This window comes from Martes martes (genome assembly GCF_963455335.1).
Source record: "Martes martes genome assembly, chromosome: 1".
In the NCBI taxonomy this organism is placed as follows: domain Eukaryota; kingdom Metazoa; phylum Chordata; class Mammalia; order Carnivora; family Mustelidae; genus Martes; species Martes martes.
This window is the reverse complement of record NC_137888.1, coordinates 124,940,739-124,954,927: the sequence shown is the minus strand read 5'-3', so window position 1 is coordinate 124,954,927 and position 14,189 is coordinate 124,940,739. Positions and strand designations below refer to the sequence as shown.

The 14,189-nt window shown below is 39.7% G+C and overlaps 1 protein-coding gene across 1 annotated transcript in view; it reads right to left on the bottom strand.

Moving 5' to 3' along the window:
* Nucleotides 1–14,189, bottom strand: part of STAG1 (STAG1 cohesin complex component) — a 421,265-nt gene that overhangs the window by 105,863 nt on the left and 301,213 nt on the right. The window contains exons 11-12 of the mRNA XM_080804269.1: nucleotides 7,652–7,750; nucleotides 7,065–7,144 (exon numbers count right to left, since the gene is read on the bottom strand). Coding sequence (XP_080660395.1) covers nucleotides 7,065–7,144; nucleotides 7,652–7,750 — 179 coding nt within the window. The remainder of the gene's footprint in view (nucleotides 1–7,064; nucleotides 7,145–7,651; nucleotides 7,751–14,189) is intronic.

Genomic DNA, 14,189 nt, shown 5'->3' with positions numbered 1-14,189 from the left:
AATTCTTCTTTAATTTCCTGGTTGACCCATTCATTTTTTAGAAGGATGCTGTTTAGTCTCCATGTATTTACGTTCTTTCCAAATTTCCTCTTGTGATTGAGTTCGAGCTTCAGAGCATTGTGGTCTGAAAATATGCAGGGAATGATCTCGATCTTTTGGTACCGATTGAGACCTGATTTATGACCCAGGATGTGGTCTATTCTGGAGAATGTTCCATGTGCACTAGAGAAGAATGTATATTCTGTTGCTTTGGGATGGAATGTTCTGAATATATCTGTGATGTCCATCTGGTCCAGTGTGTCATTTAAGGCCTTTATTTCCTTGTTGATCTTTTGCTTAGATGATCTGTCCATTTCAGTGAGGGGAATGTTAAAGTCCCCTGCGATTATTGTATTGCTGTCAATGTATTTCTTTGATTTTGTTATTAATTGGTTTATATAGTTGGCTGCTCCCATGTTAGGGGCATAGATATTTAAGACTGTTAGATCTTCTTGTTGGACAGACCCTTTGAGTATGATATAGTGTCCTTCCTCATCTCTTATTATAGTCTTTGGCTTAAAATCTAATTGATCTGATATAAGGATTGCCACCCCAGCTTTCTTCTGATGTCCATTAGCATGGTACATTGTTTTCCACCCCCTCACTTTAAATCTGGAGGTGTCTTCGGGTCTAAAATGAGTTTCTTGTAGGCAGCATATGGATGGGCTTTGTTTTTTTATCCATTCTGATACCCTGTGTCTTTTGATTGGGGCATTTAGCCCATTAACATTCAGGGTAACTATTGAGAGATATGAATTTAGTGCCATTGTATTGCCTATAAGGTGACTGTTACTGTATATTGTCTCTTTTTCTTTCTGATCTACTACTTTTAGGGTCTCTCTTTGCTTAGAGGACCCCTTTCAATATTTCCTGTAGAGCTGGTTTGGTGTTTGCAAATTCTTTCAGCTTTTGTTTGTCCTGGAAGCTCTTTATCTCTCCTTCTATTTTCAAAGATAGCCTAGCCGGATATAGTATTCTTGGCTGCATGTTTTTCTCGTTTAGTGCTCTGAATGTATCATGCCAGTTCTTTCTGGCCTGCCAGGTCTCTGTGGATAGGTCTGCTGCCAATCTAATGTTTTTATCCTTGTATGTTACAGACTTCTTTTCCCGGGCTGCTTTCAGGATTTTCTCTTTGTCGCTAAGACTTGTAAATTTTACTATCAGGTGACGAGGTGTGGACCTATTTTTATTGATTTTGAGGGGCGTTCTTAGCATTTCCTGGATTTTGATGTTTGTTCCCTTTGCCATATTAGGGAAATTCTCTCCAATAATTGTCTCCAATATACCTTCTGCTCCCCTCTCTCTTTCTTCTTCTTCTGGAATCCCAATTATTCTAATGTTGTGTCGTCTTATGGTGTCACTTATCTCTTGAATTCTCTCCTCGTGGTCCAGTATTTGTCTCTCTTTTGCTCAGCTTCTTTATTCTCTATCATTTGGTCTTCTATGTCACTAATTCTTTCTTCTGCCTCATTTATCCTGGCAGTGAGAGCTTCCATTTTTTATTGCACCTCATGAATAGCTTTTTTTATTTCAACTTGGTTAGATTTTAGTTCTTTTATTTCTCCAGAAAGGGCTTTTATCTCTCCGGAGAGGGTTTCTCTAATATCTTCTATGCCTTTTTCGAGCCCGGCTAGAACCTTGAGAATTGTCATTCTGAACTCTAGATCTGTCATGTTACCTATGTCCGTATTGATTAGGTCTCCAGCCTTCGGTAGGGCCTCTTGTTCTTTTTTTTGAGGTGAGTTTTTCCGCCTTGTCATTTTGTCCAGATAAGATTTGCTTTCTCCTGCTGTGGAATTCCGCTGTTCTTGGTGAGCGAAGTTGGTTTTGGATGGGTTTCTTGTTGATCTTCTGGGGGAGGGGCCTGTTGTAGTGATTCTCAAGTGTCTTTGCCGCAGGCGGAATTGCACCGCCCTTGCCAGGGGCTGGGCTAAGGAATCCGCTCGGATTTGCTTTCGGGAGCTTTTGTTCCCTGAGCGCTTTCCGTAGAGTTTCGGAGGATGGGAATGAAGATGGCGGCCTCCCAATCTCTCGGCCCGGAGGAGCCGAGAGCTTGGGGTTCCGCTCCTCAGTGCGCTCTCAGAGCAAAGCGCCCAACAGCCCCGCCTCCCTGGCTTGAGGTCGCGCCTCGAGGAAAGCAGTCAATTGCTGGAGCTGGAGAAAAGCGCCGGGTCCCTTTTGTCTCCGTGGCCTCCGGCCGCGCTCCGAGCCCACGCAGCCTGCGACCGGCACAAGGTAACCCCGGGCTTAGAGCTCACTCCTCGGCTTTGTCACTGTAGCCGGCTTCCCCGCTCTAATACCTGCAAGCTGTGCGGCACTCAGACACCCCCAGTCCTTCTGTGACCCCGCGGGACCTGGGGTTATGCTGACCCAGCCTGGGTTTCCCCCCAGTTTAGCCTCTGGAGCGATGTCTCCCAGTGGAGCCGACTTTTAAAAGTCCCGATTTTGTGCTCCGTCGCTCCGCCGCTTGCCGGGTGCCGGCCCCTCCCCCCGGGGTCTATCTTCCTGTCGCTTTGGATTCACTTCTCCGCAGGTCCTACCTTTCAGAAAGTGATCGATTTTCTGTTTCTGGAATTGTTGCTCTTCTTCTCTTCGATTTCCCATTGGATTTGTAGGTGTTCACAATGGTTAGATAAGCTATCTAGCTGATCTCCTGCTACCCGATGTCGTCTCAGCTTGCTACTTCTCTGCCATCTTGACTCCTCCCCCCCTATTTAATTATTTTTAAAGATCTTATTTATTTATTTATTTGACAGACAGGTCACAAGTAGGCAGAGAGGGAGGCCGAGAGAGAGGAGGAAGCAGGCTCCCTGCTGAGCAGAGAGCCTGATGCGGGGCTCGATGCCAGGACCCTGGAATCATGACCTGAGCCAAAGGCAGAGGCTTTAACCCACTAAGCCACCCAGGTGCCCCTATATAATGGAATACTACTCAGCCATCAGAAAGGATGAATACCCACCATTTGCATCGACATGGATGGAACTGGAGGGGATTATGCTAAAGTGAAATAAGTCAAGCAGAGAAGACAATTATCCTATGGTTTCATTCATATGTGGAACATTAGGAATAGTGTGGAGGACCACAGGGGAAGGGAGGCAAAACTGAATGGGAAGAAATCAGAGAGAAAGACAAACCATGAGAGACTCTGGACTCCAGGAAACAAACTGAGGATTACAGAAGGGAGGGGGTTTGGGGGGACGGGGTAACTGGGTGATGGGTATTAAGGCAGGCACACGTTGTGATGAGCACTGAGTTTATATGAAACTAATGAATCACTGAACACTACATCAAAAACTAATGATATATAAAATAAACAAGGACACACAGGTGTATCATTAACAATACAGATCTTAAACTTCAGATACTTTCAACAAAACAGGTGGTAAAGTCGAGTGTCAAGTATTTTGCTTGTTTGTTTGAGGGAAAGATCCTGGTAAGTTTGTGAAATTTACAAGGAAAGAGTAACTAGGGGGTCAAACATTTAAAAAACAGACTTGAAAAGGAAAACACTTCAAAGGAATAGGTAATTTAAGTAAATTCAAAGTAATGAATGTAAATAAAGAACTACATATGCAATTACAGAGGTGTTTTTAAAGATTTATTTATTTATTTGAGAGCTTGAGCTCATGAGCAGAGGAGGGGAAGCGGGTAAGGGAGAATCTCAATAAGACTCTGTGCTGAGCACAGAGCCCAATGCAGGACTCAATCTCCCAAACCCCTGAGATTACAATCTGAGCAAAAACCAAGAGGTGGAGGCTTAACCAACTGTGCTACCCAGGCGCCCCTAGGTAGTTATTCTTAAACATATTTAGAAAACTCAGAAATTGACCAAACCACTCAGAACACATTCTCAAACAATACAATACAAAAATGACAGCTTAAAAAAATCTAATTTGGAAAGAACAGAAACATACTACTGAATAATGCATAATTAAACCAGTAATCATAAATGTAATAAAAATATTTATCACTGAGTATCTATGAAAATACTTTATATTCAAAATTTTTGGAAAGTAGTAAAGTAGTGCTTTAAAGTATATTTACTACTTTAAGTATAATTATTAGAAAACAGAAACAAATGAAGCAAAAGAAGTTAGTACTTTAAAAGGAATAACGAGACAGACAAATCTCTGACATGATGATCAAGAAAAAGATACAAATAAAATAAAGGATGAAGAGAAATTATTAAGTAACAGCACAATGAAGTAATAAAAGTATCAACTACAGGGTGACTTGGTGGCTCAGATGGTTAAGTGACTGCCTTCGGCTCAGTCATGATCCTGGAGTTCCAGGATCAAGGAGGACTTGGTCATGCTCCCTGCTTGGCAGGGAGTCTGCTTCTCCCTTCTGACCGACCCTCCTACCTCTCAAGCTCTCTCATTCTCTCTCTTTCAAATAAATAGATAAAAATATAAAACAAATAAAAAGGATAAAAATATCAACTACAAAATTTAAAGACTGTGATGAAATTGATATATTTAGAAAGTTTATTAAAAGCCAAAATTAGTACAGTAAGAAATAAAAGTTAGATAAACACTAAAGTAAAAATGGTAATCAAAGACCTTTTCCTTAAAAGAAATTCGAAACTAACATGGCTTTAACAAGAGAATTCTCTCAAATTTCAAGGAAGAATTAATCTCTGCCACAGAAAAAATGGTTTCAGAACAGAAGGGCAAGAAACTACCAAAGACAAATTTTACAAAGAAAGTATAACCTTGATTTCAAAGTTGGATAAAGGACAAAAAATATTCTGTCAAATTTACAAATAAACACAGATGAGAAAATCCTAAATAAGATCTTATATATAACATTGTGTTCAAGCAAAACACAATAAAACCAAATGCATTATGTTCAATCGGACTTATTCTAGAAATACATGGGTGGTATACCATTAGACAGTATCAATTTCATTCAGGCTCATCAAGATTTGAAAAGAAATTCCCAGAAAACTCAGAATACAATGCAATTTCTATCTTACAACAAAAAATCTATCTCAGAAATCAAAGCAACAAAGAACTTTAAATACTTTCCTAGAACAAGAACAAAAAGATCCACTCTCAGTGGTGAAACAAGAGAACGAAGCAAAAATTTTAAGGTTAAAAAAAGAGACAAAACTGAAACTGTTTGCTGGTGATATATCATAATTTACACAGTAAATCCAAGAGAATCAACAAACTATCAGAATATGTAAGACTTCTAATAAGTTGCACATATAAGACTAACATAAAAATTAAACATTTCTATGTCTCAGCAATAATCAAGTAGAAAATATCTTTAAGACTAAAAACTAATCACATTACAAAGCTATAAAGTATTTAATAATTAATCTAACATATGAAAAATTTAAACCTTGTGTAGAATACCTAATGAGATATGAATAGAGAAATGGATCATTTATATGCATAAGTGACATATAAATAATTGAATTCTTTCCTAAATCTATCATAAAATTCAATGTTTTATTAGAGAGTCCTGTTCCTCAACCACAGACCCCAACAGTTAAAACCAGAAACAAGACAAGAGAGCTTAAATCTAACCAAACGTTCAAAAGAGCAGGCAGACAGCACGTAATCACGGGTGAGGATCAGTATGTGTTTAGCCCACATAATGGGCTGATTTATTACAGTTTCTTCAGGCACTGATGAAGGTGTTTTTGTAGTGACCGGAACATCCCTTATAGGCAGACCAAAAAAGCTCTGGTAGCAAAAGAATGCCTGGAAGACCACATCCCTCACATCCCCTTCCCTGCCCATTATGTGGGCTAAACACATACTGACCCTCAACCATGACTGCGTGCTGTCTGCTCTCTTGCACATACACCCCTGAACCTCTCTTTACAGAATTCTAGGTTTCCATTTGCTGGTGAGGTTGATTGTTAAGACCTGAGCCTACCCTGTCCCCTGCTCCCTTTCTCTTTTCCAAACCTTCATCTCTTGAGAGTTAATGGCCTCTCTTGCAATGAGTTTATCTGAATTTGTTTGGGAACAGTGTTGGCAAGCCTAGCTAGGAGCTATGTTTTCGATTTGTCCAGCCCCTTCATTATTCCCCGGAAGGAGTAGTTTGGCACACAGAGGCTTGCCCATTTGTTTCCTGAGTTAGCGGTTAAGACAGATCGTTTAGTAACAAATGCAGTCCTAATATTTGAAATCCCACCCATAGTTTTTGAGGAAGTAGACAGACATACTTAAAAAAAAAGTTCATACAGAAGAAAAGTAATCCAAAAGTAGCTAGTGGATTTTAAAAAGGCAAAGAAGAAGCAATCAACCAAAAAGAGGAGGGCTTATTTATGTCATATACTGTATTATAAGGCTATAATGATAAAGAGTAGGTACTAGATCAGAAAGAGGTAAAAAAAAGATCAAAACAACAGTCTGAAATAGATGGTTATTTGGAATGTGATAGATACAGTGTAACAAATTGAGATGAGGATTTGTAATGACTTTGCTAAGACCTACATTCTCTCACATTCATTCTTCCCAGTTTTTAGTCAAAGTTCTACAGATAATTACTGCTATTTAAATTTTTCTATTATTTGAATGACACAATTTAAATGCCTTATTTCCTTTCTCATAGTTCTCATAGTTCTATGAGTCCATTCCAAAGAAGCCTATTTGAAAAACCTATCCTTTTGAGGCCTTCTCTCTCCCTCTTTTTAAACAGAAAGGTACGTTACTTTGCTGGTATTTTCTCTGGACAGGTAAGAGAACTTTTACATGGAACAGTCAAAATAAAAAACAGAAAAAGAGAAAAATAGTAAACATTTTGTTTCAAACCTAACCTTAAAGTGTAAAAGTAGATGTGAAGTACATCAATAATGCCAAGAAAAAGACATGAAAATACCAAGATTAAATTATTGAAAAAAAAATTTTTTTCAAGTAGGCTCGTACCCAGCATGGAGCCCAGTGCAGGGCTTGAAATCATGACACTGAGATCAAGACCTGAGCTGACATCAAGAGTTTGACACCCAATTGACTGAGCCACCCAGGTGCTCCCAATATTAAATTATTAACAAATATTACACTTACTGAAGTATCAGAGTAACCAGTCGAATAGCTTCAACAGCAACATCATATTCCTTATCAAGTGTCATTGATACAATGCGATCCTGAAAAAAAAATTAAAAATCAAACCAAACATGAGCAGAAAATAAGATGGGACAGATCTAAGGCAGTATCTTTGGGAAGTACATGCAAGACTAATGGTATATTAAATGGAAAGCTTTACTCTTAATCCCTTATAACCACTGTCATACAAAGGAAGTATTAGTATAAATGTTCATAATCTAAAATCATTCTCATCATCTAGCACTCCCTAACACTAAGACAAATAAACCTTAATGTGCAAAATATTATAACTATAAAAAGCTGTTTATAAATAAAATGTTCTTTTAAGCAGGAGAGCCTTCTGTTGAAGGCAATAAATAAGAACTCATGTTGGCAATAACTTTTGTAAAGTAGAAATTCATTCATCTATTTAAGACAGGTTTATTTAAAGAATATGGAGTAAAGAATATGTACTAAACATTTGTTATGGTAATGTTATTTGCTAAACTATCTTTAACTAGCATTTTAAAACTAAAAAACAAAATAAACTAAGCATTCTTGATGCTTACCTTGAATCGGTTAGTGAATAACTCCAATTTGGGGAATAATTCTCTATTGGTATATAGACTCTGTAGAGCTTTCAAACATTTCAGTCTGACTTCTCCTTGCTTCAGGAATACAAATAAAAACACAACAGAAGTAGTCAATTACATGCCAAAGAAGTTGAAAAGATTTAAGCCTATCTGAAGACTAATTATCAGCTTATCCATTTAATTTACATCATACTGTAATTCAACGAAGGGTAGAACTTAGCAATTGTACAGTCTGTGTTGTACTTCTATTTAATTAAAAATGCACTGAAAACCCCTTGAGAGTAAGCTACAACTTTTTCAAATATTTATTAACTCTGACTCAATATAGAGTATTTCCCATGTTGTACTGTCACATTCTGAGAAAATTTTTAACCTACGATTTTAATTTCAGAAGGCTATGCTGATTTGCCCTTTATATAACTACTAAAATCCTGTAGAAAAACCTAATTTCATATTATAAGATCATCATTTATTCATTTAACAAATATTTTCTGGGTTCTTTTTACATCCCAGAAGGAGGAGAGTTAAGAAAACAGGTAAATATTCTTACATTTAGAACAGAGGCAAACGGATAGAGTGAAATAGCGAGGCTGCTATTTATTAGTGGATTATCTTTAATAAAGTCATTAACTTGGAGTAGAAAATGTTGGTGAAGATCATGAGAAATCACGATCATTAGAAATTTAGCCAATTCGCTCAACATATTCAAAGGACACTGGAATTTCTTTAAAAAAAAAAAAAAGTGTGTGCTATAACAGAAGTCGAAGTCCTAGAAGCAAACAAAACTAGATTTTATTTCCAATAACACAGCTTATTAGCAACAAGAAAGATGACAAGTATATTAATCACTCTGATACTCAGTTTCTCATTTATAAAATGATGGTAACCAATTTCATAAGCAAGGGTTAATGCATATGTATGCTGGTCAGGGTTTATTATTACTATTATTATTTTTTAAAGATTTTATTTATTTTTGAAAAAGAGAGAGAGAGAAAGAGAGGGACAGAGCACACAAGCAGTGGGAGTGGCAAGCAGAGGGAGAAGCAGGCTTCCTGCTGAGCAAAAACCCAGATGTGGGACTCCATTCCAGGACCCTGGGATCATTACCTGAGACGAAAGCAGACACTTAACTGACTGACCTACCCAGGCATCTCTATTATTTTATTTTATTTTTTTAGAGAGAAGGAGGGGGCAGAGAGAATCTTAAGCAGGCTCCATACCCAGCATTGAGCCTGAGGAGGGGAGGAGCTTGATCTTATGACCCTGAGTCGAAATCAAAGTCAGACACTTGAGTGACTAAGCCACCCAGATCTCCTGCTGGTCAAAGTTTAACAACAAGTTCTGAGGGGTGGGGCCCTGAATTGTTGCATTTGCATATTTCTGTAATGTAAAGACTCCATCCCCAAGTTCGAGCTACCAATGAAATGTTATTGAACTCGTATTTGCAAAGGGATGTGCATAATAACTCTCTTGCAACCTGATCAAGTGTTCTCTAGTGCACCACTGAATGAGATGATGTTTGTTGGTAAAGTCACTAGGACACAGGAGGTACCTGGGATACTTGTAGTAGATGCTCTTGATGACCAAACTGGATTCCCATATTCTACTATACGAGGCTAATCTTCCCGCTTGCTCCTGTGTTTACTTGCTAATGGTTCATATCCACACTTTTCTCTGGAGATCTGCCCAGGGTTGAAAAGAATCACCTGGCAGAGATTCCTGGGAGGTTATGCTCCACACTGCCCTTTCTACACCTCTATCCCTCCCTCCAGGATGAGGCCCATAGCCAGTGGAGAATGATAGAGGATAAAACAGCCTAACCTCCTTGTTTCAGGGCAGGACAACCTCTAAGATAACCTTTTAATATGAAATTAGTAATTAAATATATGCTACAGAGTGCTGCAGGAATAGGCTAGCAAGAACCAGGAAAATATGCTGGTGGTTGTTGAGGGTGTGGTTAGAGAAAACAAGATATGGGAGAGTTCTTGGATACAGGGCACTCTCCTTTGAAACAGGACATAAGGCTCTGTAAGGGCCTTTGGAACAGCCTAACATCTTACTGGGTAGTTCTAGAAAAAAGCAATGGTGCGTATTAAATGGCATAGAGATGACAATATTATTGTGGCAGACTGTGAAGGAAGGAATTTAAAGACACAGGAAAGCATGCCAGAAAGGATCTATTATTAAACTCAGAAGACCTACCAGTTGAATATGTTCCTCATAAGGGCATTGAGAATACTCTGTTTAAAGGAAACTACTAGTCAGGCAGAGTCCTTCCTGAGAAGATTCACAGTAAGTGTGTTCTATAGTTTAAGGCTGACAGAAGACACTCAAAAAATTTTAGCTTTTTTTTTTTTTTTTAAATTTTAGCTTCTGATAGCAATGGAGATATGAGCAGAGAGTAGCACAGACAAGGTAGAATTCTCATAACTAGTAGATGCTGGTTGGGGGAGGGGAGGCATAATAACTTTAATGGACAGCAAAGTCAGACGGCAGTCCACAGAGATCTATGGAAATGGCTCACAGGACATGGTCTTCCAGGAGGCAAAATAGGGAGGAAGCCAACAAAAGTATTACGTGATACATATACTTACAAGAAATCAACAATGGGTGAGCAAAAGACTAAGGACAGCTGTCCCAACATAAAATCACAACCCCAGATCTAAGATAGCATGTAAATAGTTTCCTCACTTCTCTCCAATTACAGATTTGAAAATAAGGCGTCAAAGATGAAGTAAGCCCATCTACCTAAGTTCACACACCCAATTATATGTAGAGAAAAGACATTAACTGAATTTTATCTCTACTTTGTCCAGTGATGCCACCTGGTCAACTACTTCTCTTCCTAAATCTTGGTTCTTTATCTGTAACATGCCCTGCCTATACTACAGGAACTTAACACGTAAGATGGTACCCATGACAGTACTTCAGAAAACTGTGTAATAACTGATATGAAAACTCCAGTTGCCTTTTAGGTAACTGCTCTATTCTGGGGCTCAACTATATTCTGCAAGTTATTTCTATGATACCATCTAAAAGCTTTGTTGTTTTCCCATTACACAAAATCTGACTGAAATGTGAATACTGCTTAACATAGTGCCTAACACATACCTGCTCCTCAGTAACTAATTTTTTAACGATTTTTACTTATTTATTTTGGGTCCCTTGGGTATTAGTGCCCCAATGACAATAATTTTAGGTCCCCATAGGGGTACAATTAAAACAACGGATTTGGGTAGTTTTGAGGAGGATGTAGTTACTTATGATAGATAAGTCCACATGGGCTTCTAGATGGGGTTCTTTGGACCATTTTGGATGCTAATGATTGTGGTTCCCACCATTGAGTACATAAATAGGTATTAACATTTTGGCTGTGTGTGCTACTGAACACCATCACCACCTCAAGGGGTGGGCACCACAATAAGGGCAGACTCAAACATTATGGACAAGGTACATTCCTTACCAACACCATGCCCAAAGCATGGCACACTGTTCAACAAAAATATTGAAAAGGACATTATTCTGTTAATTCAACACTTAAGATAAGTAGAGGTGCTATTAACCACCCTGTCAAAATTTAATAGCCCAGTCTGGCCAGTCAAGAAGGCCTCTGGACCTCAGAGGCTGACAGATTATCACAGGTTAAACATGGAAGTTCTTGCTTGGGCCCCTGACATTATCACCATTACTTCAATGGTGGCAATCTATATGGAAAACTTGTACACTGTTACTGCTCTGGCTAATGACTTTTACTTGGTTCCTTTGCAGGATGAGGATTAGGACCAATTTGCATTCATACAAAATAGCCTGCAATATGCCATTATTGAATGGGCCTGATGAAAAATATGAGGCTATAGTGCTGTACTTGGTCACTGATAGAATGATCAGTGCCAATTTGAATATAAAATTAGACAAAGTCCTGAGCCTGGCAAAGCAGGTGCAATTCCTAGGGGCCACTTGGGTAGGAAACCAAAGAAGTAATCCAGAAACAATCAAACAATACAGGCCCTAGCAGCACCCACTAATAAAAAGGAAGCCCAACTGCTAGAGGGCCTCTTTGGGTATTTTAAATAGCATGTGTCCCACCAGGGTGCTTTCTTGGCTCCTTTCATTGAGATGACCCATAGAGTAGTCAATTTTAAATGAAGTCTTTTGCAGCAGCAGGCCTTAGAAGTTGTTCAACAAATCATGGGCCAGGCACAGCTTTTGGAACCTTTGAAACTTGTTAGTCTGATGGAACTGCAGGTTTCCCCAACCCCTCTACATACTGATTGGTCGGTGGCAGCAGGAAATTGTCACTGGGGTGCACTGTCCTCATGGACTCTGGATCTGAAACCCTCCAGAAGCTACCACCCCCTGCAAAGATTTATTTATTTGGGGGGAGCAGAGGGAGGGAAACTTCAAGCAAGGCTCCCCACTGAGCACAGAGCCCAACGTGGGGCTTGATCCCACAACCCATGAGGTGGAGACCTGAGCTGAAACCAAGAGTCAGATGCTTAATCAACTGAGTTACCTAGGAGCCCTGCAATATACCCCTTTTGAATGACATTTCTTTGCTTGATCTTGGGCACTAATAAAGATGGGGCATTGTACATCTAGAATGCCACATATGACACTGCAACCTGAACTACCCACTTTCACTTGGGTGATGACAAAGCCTACTGATAAAATTAAAAAGGCTCAACAAAGTTCAATCATAAAATGGAAATGGTACTTCCAAGATCAGGCCCGGCTAACATCCCAAAGGACTAGCAGGCTCCAAAAGCAAATAGCCAGCTTATCAGAAAGGCGCAAACAACTCACAGAGAATGCTTTGGACCCTCCTAGGGCTACCTAGGGCACAAGATTAAAAAATGTGCAATAAACCATGGTTTACTGACCACTCTGTGAAACTAAAGCAGATAGGGTCTGCAGAGTTGCAGTTGCCATTTGGCCAATGGATGGTCATCTTTTGACTGAGACAAGATGTGGACATTCTACCCAACGGGCCAAGACCTGTGCTATGGTGATGGCCACGCAGGTCACCCCTACCACCATTCCCTGATCCATTTTCACCAACTCATGGGCTGTTACCAATGGTCAGGAGAATGGCAACTAAAGGACTGGACTATTAAGGGATGTCCTGTGTGTGGAAAATAACTAAGGCAGCAGCTTGCTGTCTGGGATGAAAACATGTATGTCACTCATGTGGATACTCATGGGAAAAGACCTTTTAAAATAAAAACATAAATAGCACTCTTGTGCCAATCCAGCTTGTGCCTAGCAGGCTGCAACAATCTCCCAGTGGGTACATCTGTAAACTGGACATGGGAGTCTTTTCCGATGCAAAAAATGTGATAAAGCTCCCCCTACACCCCAAAAATGTCATAAAGCCCAACAGATGACCCTGGAAGACACCAAGACTAATGATGCAGTGCAATCTTGTGATTCTTCTCAATATACTCATATCATCTAGGAGAAGAACTGGGACATAATAATCAAGGACTGGGACCAACCTCGGTCTGGAAGATTGTTCACAATGTACCCCCAAACCACAGCCATGCACACAGATGATGCCTCATGGCCATTCTCAGGCTACAGTACTACTATTCCAATCTGACATTTGAATGCTGGCTGAAATTCTCACAGCTGTCCTTGAATAAAACTTATGTCATATTTTTGGATACCCTGTAAGATTTCACTCTGACCAAGGAATATCCTTCATTACCCAAGTAAGACCATAAACCGGTATAATCCCATGGAAATGTACTTTCCATGCACACTATCACCAGCATGCCAACAGAGCCACTAAATGAATAAATGATTGATTTAAACACCAACTAAAGAAAGAATACCAAGACAGTCTACTAGTGGATTGGTACACTCATCTGACTAGGGCTGTATGGCTACTAAACAATTCACTGTAGTGCAAGGGAAATGTGGCCCTACAATGCATACTGGGAAATACTGAACTTGGATGGGGTGGGGGTAGAGTAGGCAGATATGTGTTTAGACTGTGCCTATAAAATCCCAATTTCAGTATACCAAATCATTCTTTTTGTCACTTGGGAATCTATGTCTTTGGGGTGGTTTACAGTTCTGCTGTCATAGCACACCAGACATGGCCTCCTGATTCTAATCTGGATGTGATGCTTCCTCCCTTGGGCACCTCCCTTCTATGGGAAACCACAAGAGTGGGAGACAAAACCAAGAAGTATCATGGTGCTAGGGTCCTTCTAGTAGTGTTGGGAACATCTGACCCTTCAAATCAGGTGGGTGACATTACTGGAAAAGTCAAGATTATGCAGCACATGGCCTCCCTTTTGGGATTGGCCAACTGAGGAGAATAAGTCTGGGTCAAGCAACAATACCCTGCGTGCTCAAAAAGGCAGTAAGTACCATTAGGATTGGGATAGATAGCATGGGTTGCAATACCTAGGCAACTAGCACCCCAAATAGTAGACTAGGACATTTCAGGCCTCAGAAGGTTCATGGAGTGAAAGACGGGTAGGAATAATATTCTTTCTTCTCATTT